The sequence below is a fragment of the Mus caroli genome, chromosome 11 (genome assembly GCF_900094665.2).
Source record: "Mus caroli chromosome 11, CAROLI_EIJ_v1.1, whole genome shotgun sequence".
Lineage (NCBI taxonomy): Eukaryota > Metazoa > Chordata > Mammalia > Rodentia > Muridae > Mus > Mus caroli.
The window spans coordinates 71,939,795-71,954,830 of record NC_034580.1 but is presented as its reverse complement, the minus strand read 5'-3'; the positions used below and the strand labels follow the sequence as shown (position 1 = coordinate 71,954,830).

General features: G+C 47.8%; 1 protein-coding gene across 2 annotated transcripts in view; it reads right to left on the bottom strand.

Annotated features, from left to right (window-relative positions):
• Slc6a4 (solute carrier family 6 member 4) overlaps positions 1-15,036 on the bottom strand; it is a 33,761-nt gene that overhangs the window by 6,006 nt on the left and 12,719 nt on the right. The window contains exons 1-11 of one of the 2 annotated variants that reach the window (XM_021176145.2): positions 13,383-13,396; positions 12,971-13,105; positions 12,608-12,827; positions 10,820-10,958; positions 9,268-9,402; positions 8,938-9,041; positions 7,706-7,833; positions 6,827-6,939; positions 6,090-6,221; positions 4,687-4,786; positions 2,948-3,048 (exon numbers count right to left, since the gene is read on the bottom strand). In XM_021176145.2, coding sequence (XP_021031804.1) covers positions 2,948-3,048; positions 4,687-4,786; positions 6,090-6,221; positions 6,827-6,939; positions 7,706-7,833; positions 8,938-9,041; positions 9,268-9,402; positions 10,820-10,958; positions 12,608-12,827; positions 12,971-13,079 — 1,281 coding nt within the window. In that variant the 5' untranslated portion in view covers positions 13,080-13,105; positions 13,383-13,396. Of the gene's footprint in view, positions 1-2,947; positions 3,049-4,686; positions 4,787-6,089; positions 6,222-6,826; positions 6,940-7,705; positions 7,834-8,937; positions 9,042-9,267; positions 9,403-10,819; positions 10,959-12,607; positions 12,828-12,970; positions 13,106-13,382; positions 13,397-15,036 lie in introns of those variants that run through there. The other variant, XM_021176146.2, reaches the window with a different exon arrangement.

The following is a 15,036-nucleotide window of genomic DNA, read 5'->3' as shown; positions in this document are numbered from 1 at the left end:
TCATGATGGCTCTGAATTTGATTTTCAGTTAGTGCTTCATGGTCATAGAGATGACACTCATGCACATTATTCATGTAGTTAAACATCTTTTTATGTTCGTTTTTTCCTTTGTCCACAGGTGATGGGGAACTGTTAAGCACACATTCCTCATTGGTAGCCCACGTCCAGGAGGAGGGCAACAAAACAGGAGTCCTGTCAATCACAGACCTTTCTCCTAATGCAGGCTCCTTGTGAGGCCCCAGACCTGGCTAAGGAGGAAGGGGACATGGAACAGAAGCAGAGAAGATCTGGTCAGGAGCCATCCTCACCAGAACAGGGCTATCTTGCTGTCAGGTAAGTGAACTCCAGCTTGTCAGGGCCCACGCTCTTGTATTCAGTGGCTCCCTCCCTGAATCGAGCCTCCCTCTCTTCTCATGTACATTCTTTTCTTTCTTTACTGTGTGTGTGTGTGTGTGTGTGTGTGTGTGTGTGTGTAACTTGGCCTCACTGGGAAAGAATGGTTTTAGGAAGTGACTTGTTTACCTAAAGCATCCCTACAAAGCTCAGAACAGAGGCCCTGTTAGTTCACTGGAGATGTGGAAGGTAGATTTGCCTCCCCACAAAAAAGCACTTGCTTTTGAAGGAGGGTAGTAACTGAGCATCGCTGGATCATGAGTGATGGACAAGGGTGTTGCTAGGTAAGAAAAGGAGCACATTGACCATGAGCCTCCAGAAATAAAAAAAAAAAAAAAAAAGCCCAAGCAAGGCCTCAGGGCCCAGACAAGAATGAGGTGCAAGGGGAAGCCAAAATATTTTAGTGTGATCTGTCAGAGAGAGGACCTGGCAGGGCCAGATCAGGGAAGGTAAATGAAAGAAGTCACAGGTTCAGGTGTCAATTCCATTGTCTGATAAAATGTTATGTGTATGATTTTTGTATTAATTTAAGTATTGCATTGAAAGAGTTTTTATGTCCCCCGTGACTATGTCACTTGCCTCACCCCTGTCTAGGCCTGGACGCCTCTTCCTTGCTGGGTGGGGACTATTGAAGCACACAAGGCATTAATCTAACATGCCTTCTTCCTCTGGAAAACAAATGAAAGGGCTTAAGTGGATTATCAAGAAGCACAGGTATTAATACAAGTTAATAACCTATTTATGTCAGGACTTTGGCTTCCGGTCATGGTGAACTGAGAGACTCAGTCCAAACCTCTTAATGTAAAAGCAAGAGAAAATCTGCCAGGTGTCTGAGCACTTGGTTTCGATCCCAGCACTCCAGAGGCAGGGGGATTGATGTAAGCTTGAGGCTAGCTCAGGTCTACATGGTGAGTTCCAGGACAGCCAGGGCTACAGAGTGAGACCCTGCATAAACAAGGGGGCGGGGGGAACAAAAAGAAAGAAGGATTTGGATTTACAAGAACATCCTAAAAAGGTGGCACACACCTGTGGTCCCCACTGCTTGAGAAGCTGAGAAGAGAGGGGCTCTTGGGCTAAGTTCAAGACCAACAAACCTCGTTTTTAACAAGGTTTTGATTTGGACTAAAAGCAGTGAGCGATGAGCCGACAAATCAATATGGAACTAAAACCTAAGTTTAGTTGGACTGAAACCTAAGAAAGTACACAAGCCAGGATCTACACAAGAGTCTAGAGTTTGTGCCTGCACTAGAGTCCTCGGACCCACTAGAGTCACCGTGCTGGGATGTTTGCTACTCCGGGCAAAGGTTGATGAAAACTAAAGTAGTCTAGATCAGCCAGGAAGGGCTCCTGGGAACAGTAGGTAATGTCCCAGAAACAAAGATAAGCAATTGGGCCATCCTATAAAACAGTCCTGAGATGTGTGGAGAGCTGGGTGGGGCAGGGAAGGGAAGGTTCTGCCTCAAGGAAGTCAGAACCCACACGGGGATGCAGGGGTGTTTTGAAAGAGAAGGACCACTGTGTGCTGAGACACCTGGGATGGACACCTGAGACACCTGGGATGGCCCAGATGCCCAATTAGCTGGGAAGGATGGATGGAAGGGGCTAACCTGCTTTTTTGGCTTTAAGGAGTCAAAAACTGCCCCCTGAGCAGCCCCTAGCACTTAGCTTTCTTTTCCTTTTGGGTTTTTGAGAGTGGGTTTCTCTGTGTAAACCTGGCTTCCTGGAACACCATCTATAAACCAGGCTAAGATCCCCTGCCTCTGCTTCCCAAGAGCGTGCTGGCATTAAAGGTGTGCACCATCACTGCCCACTTGGCATGCAGCTTTCCTATCCAGGTCCCTTGACAATAAATTAATTCTACTTTTGACTTGGACCTAAACTTGGGGACCTTTGTGTGTGGCCTCCTTCAAGGTGAATATAAAATTATTAAATATAAAATTGCTAGGACCCTTCTCAGGGCCTTCCTGAGCAATGCATACAGTATGTTCTTCCTCGGTCTAGATTAGTTGTGTGATTTTAGTGACACTAAAGCCTCAATGACACTAATGCCTGTGATACCAGCATTTGAGAGGCAGGAAGATCTCAAATAGAGTTGTATATAAAGTTCCAGGCCAACTCAATCTACATATGAAGACTATCTTAAAACAAAAACAAAAATACCTCCCCACCCACCACCTTGCAGAATTATCATAAAGATTAGGAGAGCAATGGGTGTAAGCTTGGTATAAAGTCAGCTCTGGCATTTGCTGCTCCGCAAGTAAATGTTCATTATCATTATTAGCAGTAGGGAAAACGACACACCGGTTTGATCTCTAGCATTCATAGTCAGAAACAGGTGAGCAGAGGTGGGCATAGCTGCTGGGTGGCCCCTAACACAGGGGCTTCCCCGGGGTACTAGCTCATTATTGTCTCTTGGCATGATTTTGTCCGCACAGCAGTGCTGGGTTTGTAGAGCTCTCTGGGATGCGCACCTCCAGACAGCGTGCTTTTCTGTCTAGGTATGATGCTTCACAGTAGCATTCATTTCTTATAAATAAATAATGTGACGACTCACCAGGAGAAACAGAGGGCTGATGGCCACCCAGCAGATCCTCCAAAACCATCCGGGGCTGAAGCCCAGCATTTCCTTCACGTCGCTACAGAACTGGGTGATTCCTGGAATCACCCAAAGGAGAATTTGACAGGGCAGGGTCAACAGGGTCAGCACTGGTGATGGCAGAAACGGAGTGGGGGGTTCCTTCCTGAACCGGTGGGGTCACTTAGGCACTTCTCCACTCAAGGGGCTCAAGTGGTGGGGCATCACAAAATTTAATTTTATAGCAAGCAAAGCTCTTTCAACAAAGAGCAGGAAAGTTGATACATGTCTAGGGACCAAGTTCTCCATTGGTGCCCACACTTCCCTTCTAAGATCTCAGCCTGGATTTGACTGTAGTCTTCTGTAGGAAGAAAGTGATTTATTTAGGAATGGTGAGCGTGCCTGGCAGAAACCAATTGGGAGTTGTTGGGTTTTTTATTTGTTTGTTTAAGATTTATTTTATGTTTGAGTGCTTTGCCTACAGAAGGAGGTGTTGGGTCCCCTGGAACTGGAATTACAGCCATTTGTTACCTACCATGTGGGGGTGCTGGGAATCAAACCCAGGCCCTCTGGGATAGCAGATAGGGCTCTTAACCACTGAGCCATCTTTCCCAGCCCTTCGGGGGAAATTTTTAATCACGGTATTGCTCATCTGTGTACCAGGCCAAGATCCAGCTTCTTCTATAAAAGGTTCCTGGCACCAACACGAGGACGCCTGCTGACAGGTGAGTCCCGAGAACTGAAAGTGTTCCCAGCTACTTCCTCAGAACTCTGTGGTTCCTAGTGCAGGTCTACAGTGACTTTGAACTCTGAACTCTGAATTGCTGGGGAAGCAAAGATAACGTCTTTTTTTTTTTTTTTAATTGGCTTCTGAATTAAGTTCCCAGAACCCACAAGAGGCGACTCACCATCTCCTATCTGTCCAGCTTCAGGGAATCCAATACTCTGCCCTGGCCTCTGCAGGTGGCCAAACTCTCACACACATATAGTTAAAATCTTTAGCTCATGTACTCTGCCTTCTTCCTTCACAGTGTATATAATGGTTGCCATGGCAAAGCAATTGATCATAGAAATTGGAAAGCAAATGCGTTCCCAAATGAGATGCTTGCTTCTTGATTCTACAGACGCATCTCTGAACCTGTGTTCCTCGTGCCAGTAGCCCGCCTGTGCCCTCCCCTCCACTGCCCCTTTTCAGGGCCCATAGATGCCCTGCCAAGAGCTCTCAGCTCGCTTCCTGCACCTCCTCTCACCCTTGTCAAAGTCTATCCCAGGACAAGAGGGAAGGGCGTGGGGGATTCACCAATGCAGAGACCCTAAGAACAGTCTTGCCTCATAGAAGAGAGGGGCCTAAGCTCTAACTTGGTGGTTCTGGAAAGGGGTCTCTGTTGAGAAACTTAAATCTGGGGTGCTCTCACACTAATGTCTTAGGTCACCACTGTGGGTGAACTGGCTGACTACATTCTGTCTCTTCTGGGGAAATATTACAAACATTTAAAAAAAAATCAGAATAGAAATGATGTTCTTCCTGCAGGGCGTGGCATGTGTGATACAGTGCAGAGGAAATGGTGGTATATGGCTACCAAAGGCCCTCAGCTGAGATTATCTTACAGACCAGTCAGGAGATTCTGCTTGGTCAACTGCCCCTTCCTGTCCTCTGATGACGTTAGTGCCCATCTCCGTGTGGACAGAGGGTAAGGCAGAAGGAAGGGACTTCTTACCATAGAACCAAGACACGACGACGGCCTCGATGAGAGCCACAGTGAGCACTGCTGGCCCCGTGGCGTACTCCTCCAGCAGGGTCACCACATACGCCCCTCCCTGGGAACAAGGTCACAGATATGTCAACGGTCTTCTGAGGTATGTAGCCTCATTACAGAGGCCTGCAGAAGATTCTGACTATGGGGTCAGAGGGCCAATGTAATCCTCACTCTGGACTCAGTCTGAGGACTCCAGCGTCTGTCTAGTGGAGTGGCCTTTGAGTGTGTACCCATCCGACCACCTTACCCGGTGGAGCACATTTTCTTTTAGACAAGAATGGAACCCACAGCCTGGGGCATGCTCTTGGCCCCATCGCTTACCCTTGTTTTATCTACTGCACCATAAAAGACAAACTCTAAGGAGCCTCTATAGTCACTGTGGGCTTAATGAAAACATCTTGTCTACTCAATCTTGGAGAATACACAACTATAAAGACCGAATCTCGAAGCTGGGCATGGTGGCACGCACCATTAATCCCAGCGCTCAGGAGGCAGCCTGGTCTCTGTAAGTTCCAAGCTAGGTTAGTCTACATAGTGAGACCCTGTCTTAAAAAAAAAAGAAAGAAAGAAAGAAAGAAAAGAAAAGAAAAGAAAAGAAAAGAAAAAGGAAAAGAAAAAGCGGGGTGGGATCTGAATCTGTGTGGCACCAGACACCCCAGCACTTAAGTCACTGTTCTGTGCCTGCCACTCTAACCTCGACACACTCTGGTGAAGCACTGGAGTCACTGAGGCCATGGCTTGAAGAGGTCCCTATCAGTAAAACCTGTCTTGAGCCAGGAGAACACAAGCCCACGATGTCACCCTAGCTGATGTTTGCCCTGGCTACTAAATGATGAGATAGGGAAGAGAGAAGGGAGATCACAGGAGAGGGCCTGGCTTCTTTACACCTCAAACTCTAAAGGAGATGAAGTGGCATATAAGTTACACACAAGACACCAGCCTGTGGATCAGGACACGAGGGCAAAGGACCCAAAAATCACCTCTCAAAGGTGCAAATGGCTGGAAATGCAAATCCTAACTTCGCTCCAGGTATTTTTGCCAAGACTGAAATGTAGTTGGATCTGTTGTAAAATGCTAAGCCTCCTGATGCCATGCACAGATCTACCAGCAGACACTGCCAGAAATAACTTTTCTCCTTGGTGGCAGATTTCTCAATGCCGAAAATTGAACCCAGGGCCTCACATATGCTAGGCAAGCAACCTAACACTCCACCACATCCTCAGACCATGGTAAGCTTTTTAATAGTGTTAACAACATGTTTAGGCCCCCAAGTGAGGACACTGTGGAAGGAAAGGACCCACTCTGCTTGTGGAACACTAGAGAGTAGCAGAGGCCACTTGGAGCCCAAGGCCCTTGGTACTCACTGATGTCAGTGTGAGCAGGGATCCCAAGATGCAAGTGATGACCACGATGAGCACAAACCATTCCCTGCGCTTAGCCCAGATGTGAGGAAACTCATCCAACACAGCTGTGATCACACCTTCCAGACCTGCGAACTGAAAGCCGCATGCAGATAGTCACATTGGAGTCCCGTGCCTCAAGGACAGGGAACAGGAAGAGAGATAAGATAAGTAAACCAAGATGGAGACTAGTTTACCCACTCCTTGGCCAAGGAACATGGCTAGAAGCGTATTTCCATCTGATATCATCAGAACCCATCACTTAGGACTTGCAGGCAAGATAACACAGCACACAGCTCTAGCTTTTGTGTCTTGGGAGACTGGTTGCTCCAAGGCAGTTCAATGCCAGTACCCTCTCTACATTAACAGAGCGAGTCTCTGAGTTGAAGCAATCATGGCTTAGGAAAGAAGATGAGGATTTTTAAATACACTGAGCCCTTTGTGCTAGGCACTTTCCCTACTGTGTGCCACTAGTAACCCTGTAAAGTACCCAGTGCACAAGGTACCATTGCTGAGGAGTGGACAGGGGGGCAGGATAGGGAAGAAGAATGGGAGAGGAGGGGGAGGGGGGAGAATTACCAGGAGGTAGCAACCAGTAAGTACCATGGGGGGGTCTGGGTGGGGAAGTGAGTCTAGCCACCTCCTGATTCCCTTTCCTTCGCCCCCTCCCCCACCCCATCCCCTGACCCTTTTCCACTCACCGTGCTATCCAAACCCAGCGTGATTAACATGAGGAAGAAGATGATGGCAAAGAATGTGGATGCTGGCATGTTAGCTATTGCCTCCGCATATGTGATGAAAAGGAGGCTGGGGCCTGAAACAGAGGGAGAGATAGGGGTTGGATGCTGAGTCCCATCCTACCAAGCTATTGAGAGAGGAAGAGGAGGTGGTAGACGCTGAGACCCATCCTACCCAAATTAGATCTCAGTTACTTTGTAGTTATCACCCACAAGCCCTCCGCATCAAATCGGGCTCTGTCAGTGCCAGATGCTGCTTCATCTACCATACCAGGCCTCTGCTAAGCCAGAGGGAAGATTGAAACCTTGAAAACTCTGCATCTTCAGCTTGGGGGCACAGGACAGACATAAGACTACAGTTACACAAGCCCAGGGGCTCCACAGTGAAGCAATTCTGTGTGATCCTCGGGGCCAGGTCTGCTGTTTCTAAGGTACCCAGTGATGTCCTCAGCTAAGATTAGCAGGAAATGTAATAAGGACAGCCTGCTATTTTTTTTTTTAGGTCACATTTGGGGTCCTATGGACAGAACTCCAGCATCTGAACACCAAGTGCTCTACCACTGACCTATACCTCAGCCCTTAAAGTCTGCCGACTAGACAGAACCCCACCACAAGTGCCCAAGCCCACTGGCCTTAAACCTACCATATACGTCATAGTTTTAATCCCACCCTGTATTGAGGGCCCCAGCCCCGGGCACCAAGGCAACTGAATGCATGGGTGGACTGGGATCACCAAGGGAGTTCACTTTCAAATCTTGGAAAATGTGAAAGAACAGTTGAAAAGGTTAGCTATCTTGTAAAGATTCAAAGTCGCCATCCCATGAAGAGAGCTCCTGGTCCTACCCGCATCTTTGGCCACCTCGGACACGTCTTCATTCCTCATCTCAGCCATGTAGCCAAGCACCGTGAAGATGACAAAGCCAGAGACGAAGCTCGTCATGCAGTTCACCACACTGGTCACCAGGGCATCTCTGCAGTGGAACCCCAGGCACGGTCATAAGCCAGTTACAGTAGTACATTCCTATAACCCCGTTCCCTTGGAAGGCTGAGCCAGGCAGAAGGATTGAGAGTCCAAGGCTCAGGATGAGCTAAAGCCTGACACCCCTCCTCCCAGCAACACACCCCCACCCTGGCTGTGAAACAGCACAGCACGACCCTCTTCTCCACTGCCCTGGATCAGGGCTTAACTGGGGGACTCCAGGAAGGGGCTCTGACCTCATGATTGTGAAACTAAGAGTTTAATATTATCTTCAAGTAGAATAAGACTGCCAAGGAGAAACCTTGACAGTTTTAAAACTTCACCGCATAGCTTTAGCTGGTATCTCAACACAAGGCCACATTCTTTGGGGGCAGGGGGCAGGGGTGGGCTCTGCCCCCATGATTATTCTTCCAATAGTACAAACGAACTGCTGGGTCTTGCCACCTGTACGGGAAGACTCACTGTCTACAGTTGTGAGTGATACCCAAGCCATCATGGATACACTGCTACTGTTTGGTTAAAATATTGAAGCCTGACTCTGCCACAATCGTGGCATTTTTTTTTTCCTAAGCTAAAACAAAGTCAAAGTCCATCCTTTGACTTTCTGTGTATATATAAATAACCAGTTTACAGTTTTCATGGTAAAGTATATTAACTAGTGTATGCTGCACTTTTTGTAACCTTTCGATAACATGTCCTTGTTCTGTTTGCCTGCTTGCTTTGTTGCTTGTCTTGTTTTAGGCAGGATTTCATATAGCCTGTTCAAGGCAATAGTAGACTCGATATGTAGTTAAGACTGGCCTTGAACTCCTCATTCCAAAGGGTCTCCACTTCCCAATGCCGGGACTGTGAGGGTGTACCTTCCCCTCAATGTGTGTGTGTATGTCTTGGAGACTTTCTTAACCTTTGAATAGCCTGTGTAAAGTTACTTCCTGAATGGGCACCATGTCATGGATGAATGACCAGAAGCTTGTGACAGCCCTTAGGGACAATTCTCTCATGGTGTGGGGACACAGGCTTGAGATCATTGTCTTTCTTGAGGTGTCTTGTCTGTCTGTCCATTCCCAAGCTTGTCTTGGCAGCCCCACATACTCACTGGTAACAGTTGTTATTGAATTTGTTGTAGCTAGCAAAAGCCAGGAGAACCCCAAACCCCGGGCCAAGAGAGAAGAAGATCTGAGCTGCAGCATCAACCCACACCTGGAACACAGCAGGGGAGGACATGGGGTGAGGATGGGAGCCAGCTGTGGCAACCACAGCATTGTCATCATTCAGTAGCCTCAAGATGCTGTGCTATTCATGCTTTGATTTCAGATCTAAAGGATCATCACACGCTTGTACATTAGATTTGAGTTGACTCTGGTGTACTATTTGAAAGAGAATTGGCTTTAGCTAGTAAAAGTCAAACCAGTCTCTCATATCTCACCCCTGTCTCCAAGAGTTTCTGCCAGTTGGGTTTCAAGTAAAAGGCAACCCCTCTCCAGGCTCCAGGAAGGGTGGCTCCCCTCACCAGCAGAACAGAAAGGACAATGTAAGGGAAGGTGGCTGTCACCCACACCACCTGGAATGAAGGCGAACAGAAACACAGGTTACTGACATACTGTCCCAGGGACAGCAAAGAACAAAGGCAGGCAGTGCCGGTAGTGGTGTGGTGACCGAGGTGTCTTTTACTACTAAAGACCTCTGGGAATAGGGGTCCATTTCTTGTCACTTTAGGAGGCAGCATAGCCTGGTCTTCAAGCCCAAGGCTGGGTATAACATACTACCATAATTCTGCCACTTGAGAAGCTGAGACAGGAGGATTCCTATGAGTTCATGGCCAGCATGGAATGCATAGGGAGTTGTTGTTCAATTAGACAGTTGTACTATCTGGTTTTGTATGTCAACTTGACACAGGCTAGAGTTATCACAGAGAAAGGAGCTTCAGTTGGGGAAGTGACTCCATGAAATCCAGCTGTGGGGCATTTTCTCAATTAGTGATCAAGGGGGAGAGGTCCCTTAGGGTGGTGCCATCCCTGGGCTGATAGTCTTGGGTTCTATAAGAAAGCAAGTTGAGCAAGCCAGGAAAAACAAGCCAGTAAGTAACATCCTTCCATGGCCTCTGTATCAACTCCTGCTTCCTGACCTGCTTGAGTTCCAGCCCTAACTTCCTTTGGTGATGAACAGCAGTATGGAAGTGTAAGCTGAATAAACCCTTTCCTCCCCAACTTGCCTCTTGGTCATGATGTTTGTACTGGAATAGAAACCCTGACTGAGACACCAGTGTAGAAAAGCTCTGGGTATGGCTTATTAGTTTTCAGTAAATAATGGGCGATATTAGCAACTGTGAGTATACCACTAGGCTAAAATAATTTTGAAAAAAATGTGTGTGTGTGTATCACGTAATTTGTACTATATAAAACAATATATATAGAACATATAATATGTATAGAATATATATAGAATTTGTATGTATGCATGCATATATGTACAGAACATGGAAACAGAGGTTGACATTGGATATCTTCCTCAGTTGGTCTCTGCCTGACTTTCTGAGCTCTCCCTGACTCAGACCAACAGGCCAGTAAGCCTAGGCATCCTCCTGTCTCTGCCTCCCCCACCCCCAGTGCTGGGGCTGCAGTCATATACTCATGGTCTGCTGCGCTCAGCCTTTTACATGAGTCCGAGATGACCTGTACCCAGTCTTCATGCTTCTGTGGCAAGTCCCTCACCTACTGAGACAACTCTCCAGCCCCTATGCATTTTAAATAGAATTATAAAGAGGCTATACTGTACCTTCATTTACTTAGATTCTTACATGGAAATGATATTGGTTAATTCCTTCTAACAGATGTGATGAAGATGTTTGTCTCACAGGATGAACGTGTTTGGTGCTAAGGGAAACTGATTTTTTTTTTTTTTTTCTGCTCAGTAGCCATCTTGAGTTTTGTGATACTGCGGGGCCCTGGGCAGTTCAGGACAAGCTGCAGAGTCCTCACCTTGCCAGATGTTTTGACTCCTTTCCAGATGCTGAAGTAGATAATGGTGAAGATGAGCATGATGCAGAGAGCCAGCTGCCAGCTGATGGTCCCCAGGTCCTGGAGTCCCTTTGACTGATGGATCTGCAGGACATGGCGCCTGGAGTGACAAAGAGAAGGGCCTCTGAGAGTCACCTGAGCACAAATTGGGATACCTCTAGAGGATAATGGACACCACCAGGAGGGCCTGGAATGGGGCTCACTCATCCTGAAAGAACAAGCGGCAAATTCACTGGACGGCCGTCAGAGGAGCATCAGTCCAAAGCCAGACCCCTTGTTTCTTCTCTTCCATTGTCTAAGATGAGAGCCTCTCAATCAACACAATCAGCTTCTCAGTACACAGAGATTTTTGTTTGTGTAGGCCACGAGTCCTTCTTCACTCTAAGTTAGCTCTGTATTTGGGCTACTATTGCCTACAATTCCTGTATTAAAAATACTCCTGGGTCGGGGAAATCACACGCTAGAAGAACAACTGCCTAGCATGTGAGGGCCGCAGACTGCATCCTTAACGCCATAAGAAAAAAAAAACCCACATTCTTCAAGCATCTTCCAACAGGCAGGTCCCACTTACAAAGCCAATACACCAAATCAGAAATAGGTTTTGAACAACTGAAGCAATCGGTGTTTTGCTTCCATGGCAGCTGGCTAGAGGAGAAGAAGCCAGCAAGGAAGTTCTTCCCTTTGATGCCGGGATGTTCTGACTCCCTTTGGGGAGTGAAGGTAGGAGTCAGCATGGACATGATAGAGCAGTGTGGCCTGTCATACGGGGGTACAGGAGACAAAGAAAGCTCAGACTATGAAGCACTTGGGGGTAGAGTTCCAACACTAAGCCCTGCAGGGAGTGAGGCCTCCATCCCCGCACTCACACCTGCTCCCTAATCCTTGACAACTTCGCCTCCCAGGAATCTGCCAGGAAGCAGGAAAGAGCCCGTGAGGTCCCACCCATCCCTGAAGACCCATAAGCAGTAAATTTTTGCTGGGATAGAACACTTTGTTCAGTAGTGAGGCACTAGGGTGTTACCCATGATCCTGAAAGCCATCTTTAAATGCATGTGTTACCCAAAAGAATAAAGGAACAAAGGGCATAGAAGGGGAGCTAGTCAGGAAGAGTGGGGGGGGGGGTCGGGTGAGAGACTGTAACAATAGGGGAGATTCTAAGCAGAAAACATGATCTATATCAGTGTAAGTATTATTATGGAGCCTGGTGCATATAATTCATATATGCTACTGAAACACTTTTTAAAAAACCTGCTAAGAGGGCTGGGCAGTGGTGGCGCACACCTTTAAACCCAGCACTTGGGAGGCAGAGGCAGGTGGATTTCTGAGTTCAAGGCCAGCCTGGTCTACTCAGTGAGTTCCAGGACAGCCAGGGCTACACAGAGAAACCCTGTCTCAAAAAACCAAAAAAAAAAAAAAAAAAGCCTAAGAGGGGCTGGAGAGATGGCTCAGCAGTTAAGAGCACTGACTGCTCTTCCGAAGGTCTTGACTTCAAATCCCAGCAACTACATGGTGGCTCACAACCATCTCAAGAACTGACATCGTCTCCTGGAGTGTCTGAAGACAGCTACGGTGTACTTACACATAGTAAATAAATAAATAACAAACAAATAAATAAACCTTAAAAAAAAAAAAAGAACCTTTAAAAAAAAACTGCTAAGAGAGAGTTGAAAAGTTTTTGGCCCCTAAGATGCCGAGCCCTTAACAGGCTTGTCCTTAACAGACCACCCCACCTCCTTCACATGTGCTTACAAGTAAAACTCTTCAGCAGGTGACGTGGAATGGAGTGTCCAGGTGACATTGTCCTGGGCGAAGTAGTTGGTGCAGTTGCCAGTGTTCCAAGAGTTCTTGCAACTGGTCCAGGGCAGCTGGTCCGTGAAGGAGGAGATGAGGTAGTAGAGTGCCCAGGCTATGATGGTGTTATAGTAGGAGGCGATATAAAAGGCAATGATGCAGATGGCATAGCCAATGCCTGCACAGAGATGAGAAAGGCCGAGTTCACACCCGAAGGCTGCTTGGGGCCCATCAAACCCAAGCCGTTAAAGTCCCAGGTCCCAGGTCCCAACCATTTATGGAAGTATCTTGTCCCGCACCTCCCTCCAACCCTCCAGTTACCTTTGAAAATCGGGCAGATCTTCCTCCATATAGAAATGCACCCATTTCGGTGGTACTGGCCCAGCGCGAGCTCCATGTAGAAGAGCGGGATCCCCCCAAAGATGGCCATGATGGTGTAAGGGAGGAGGAAGGCTCCTGTGGCGGAAGGCAGACAATTTTACCCTCTGCCCACATCTGTCCACAGAAAGGTCCGTGGGCGTGGAGCTCACAGTTGGTCGCCCTGGTCTCAGTGCTTCTCAAGAGAGGACAATAGACAAAAGTTCCACCATTCAACCACCCGTTGGCCCCACTGTCTGAGCTGGTTAGTAAGAACATTGAGAATCTCTCGGGAAGGGCGTCTCCCTGAGGAAGTCTCTATTGGGTTGGCCTATGAGAGACTGGGAAGCCCCACCCTGAGTGTGGGATGCCCTACTTTATGCGTTGAGCCCTGGACTGAATGAAAAAACTGCCATGTGCGCATGCGCGTGTGACTAGCGGCTTCAAGTCCATGCCTTCTAGAAATTTCCACAGTGATGGACTGAAACCTGGCGCTGTGAGCCAAATAAACTCTTTCTCTTTAAGCTGTTTTTGTCTGGGGATTTCACGGAAGCAAAAAGAAACCAGACTAAGATACCGTCTTAGGGTCAAAGCAAAGCAAAAAAGACAAACCAAGCATACGATACAGACGAGAGGAGCCTGAGACAGTAACAGAAATAGACTGGGCTGAGAGTCAACAGATAGTCACACCCCACAGCCACTGGTTTCCCCAAAAACCTGACCTCCAGATTCAAGGGTCTATCCCAGCCTCATGAAGATGTCCAGGTGTGGAACCATGCGGACCCATCTGATGATGCACACAGATGCAGTCTCTGACTCTTGGAACTGGATCCTCCCTAATCAGTATTACCTATGACTCCAGACCCTTGACAACCGATATTTTTGACCTGCATGTCTGTAATTCCACTGGGCCAGAGTAGTTCCTCACAAGCCATTGTTTTGAGAGTAAGACTGGTGAAGATGGTAGTTTCCACGGAATAAGACTGTTCACCGGAAGCGTAAGTTTTAGCCCAAAGAATGAGTCAGCTATGATTTTCCCCTGGTAACTTTCCTGTCTTTAAAATGGGTCATCCCTAAAAACCAGAGGCCAGCGTGACTCAGAGACGTCGGTGTAATTAGTCACCTTGAGCAAATCTGGCTAGAGCATCAAACCCGTGCTGTGTTGAACCTCACCCATGTAAAGGATTTACCTGATTGGCTTTGCAGTAGGAAATGTCACCAAGGACCCAGGCCCTCGTACAAGGCTTAGGCTAAAGGTCCTGACAAGCAGGAGATATGACTTCCAAATACTAGGCAAGGGATTTGCCATTTCCCATGGCCCAAGGAACTTCCCTTCATAGCCACAGAGCAGCCATGAAGAGAAGAAACTTTGCGTGAAGTCACAGAAGTCTGGCCTCTCGACAGCTTGTCAAAATACACATCCACTGATGTGATGCCCATTTCTTCTTGCCCAGTATCCACACAGAGGGTCCATATCTACTCAACTGTCTCCCCTCATCTGCTCTGCTCTCTCCCAGGCTCCCCAACTCCCTCATACAATCAGCAAGGGAACAACTCTGAGCAGCCTTAGGGGTGCTAGGATGGACAAGACGAGGCATCCACAACCCAAGAGGTGGAAATGTATCCCTGCAGGCTCTGGGGTTGGCAAGGATGTGACCCTGAGTTTGGGCTCAGATTTGATTCATCAAGTCTGATAACTTAAAGACTTTGGACCCAGACTAGTGCCACTCTCTAGTCTCACATAGGTTCAAAGTCCTAGCAGTCTGGAGCCTTAGAATCACCTCTCAATGTTTCCTCCCACAGGCCTGACAACTCCAGACTCTTCTGCCAGCAAGAGGGAAAAAGTTCAGCTCGGTGTGGCAAATGTGTGGCAAGCAGGCTCTCTTGCTTCTGACTCACTAACAGAAGTTTGAACACACACACAGAGCAAGAAGGAAAGCCCGCCCGGCGTGGTGGCGCACGCCTTTAATCCCAGCACTTGGGAGGCAGAGGCAGGCGGATTTCTGAGTTCGAGGCCAGCCTGGTCTACA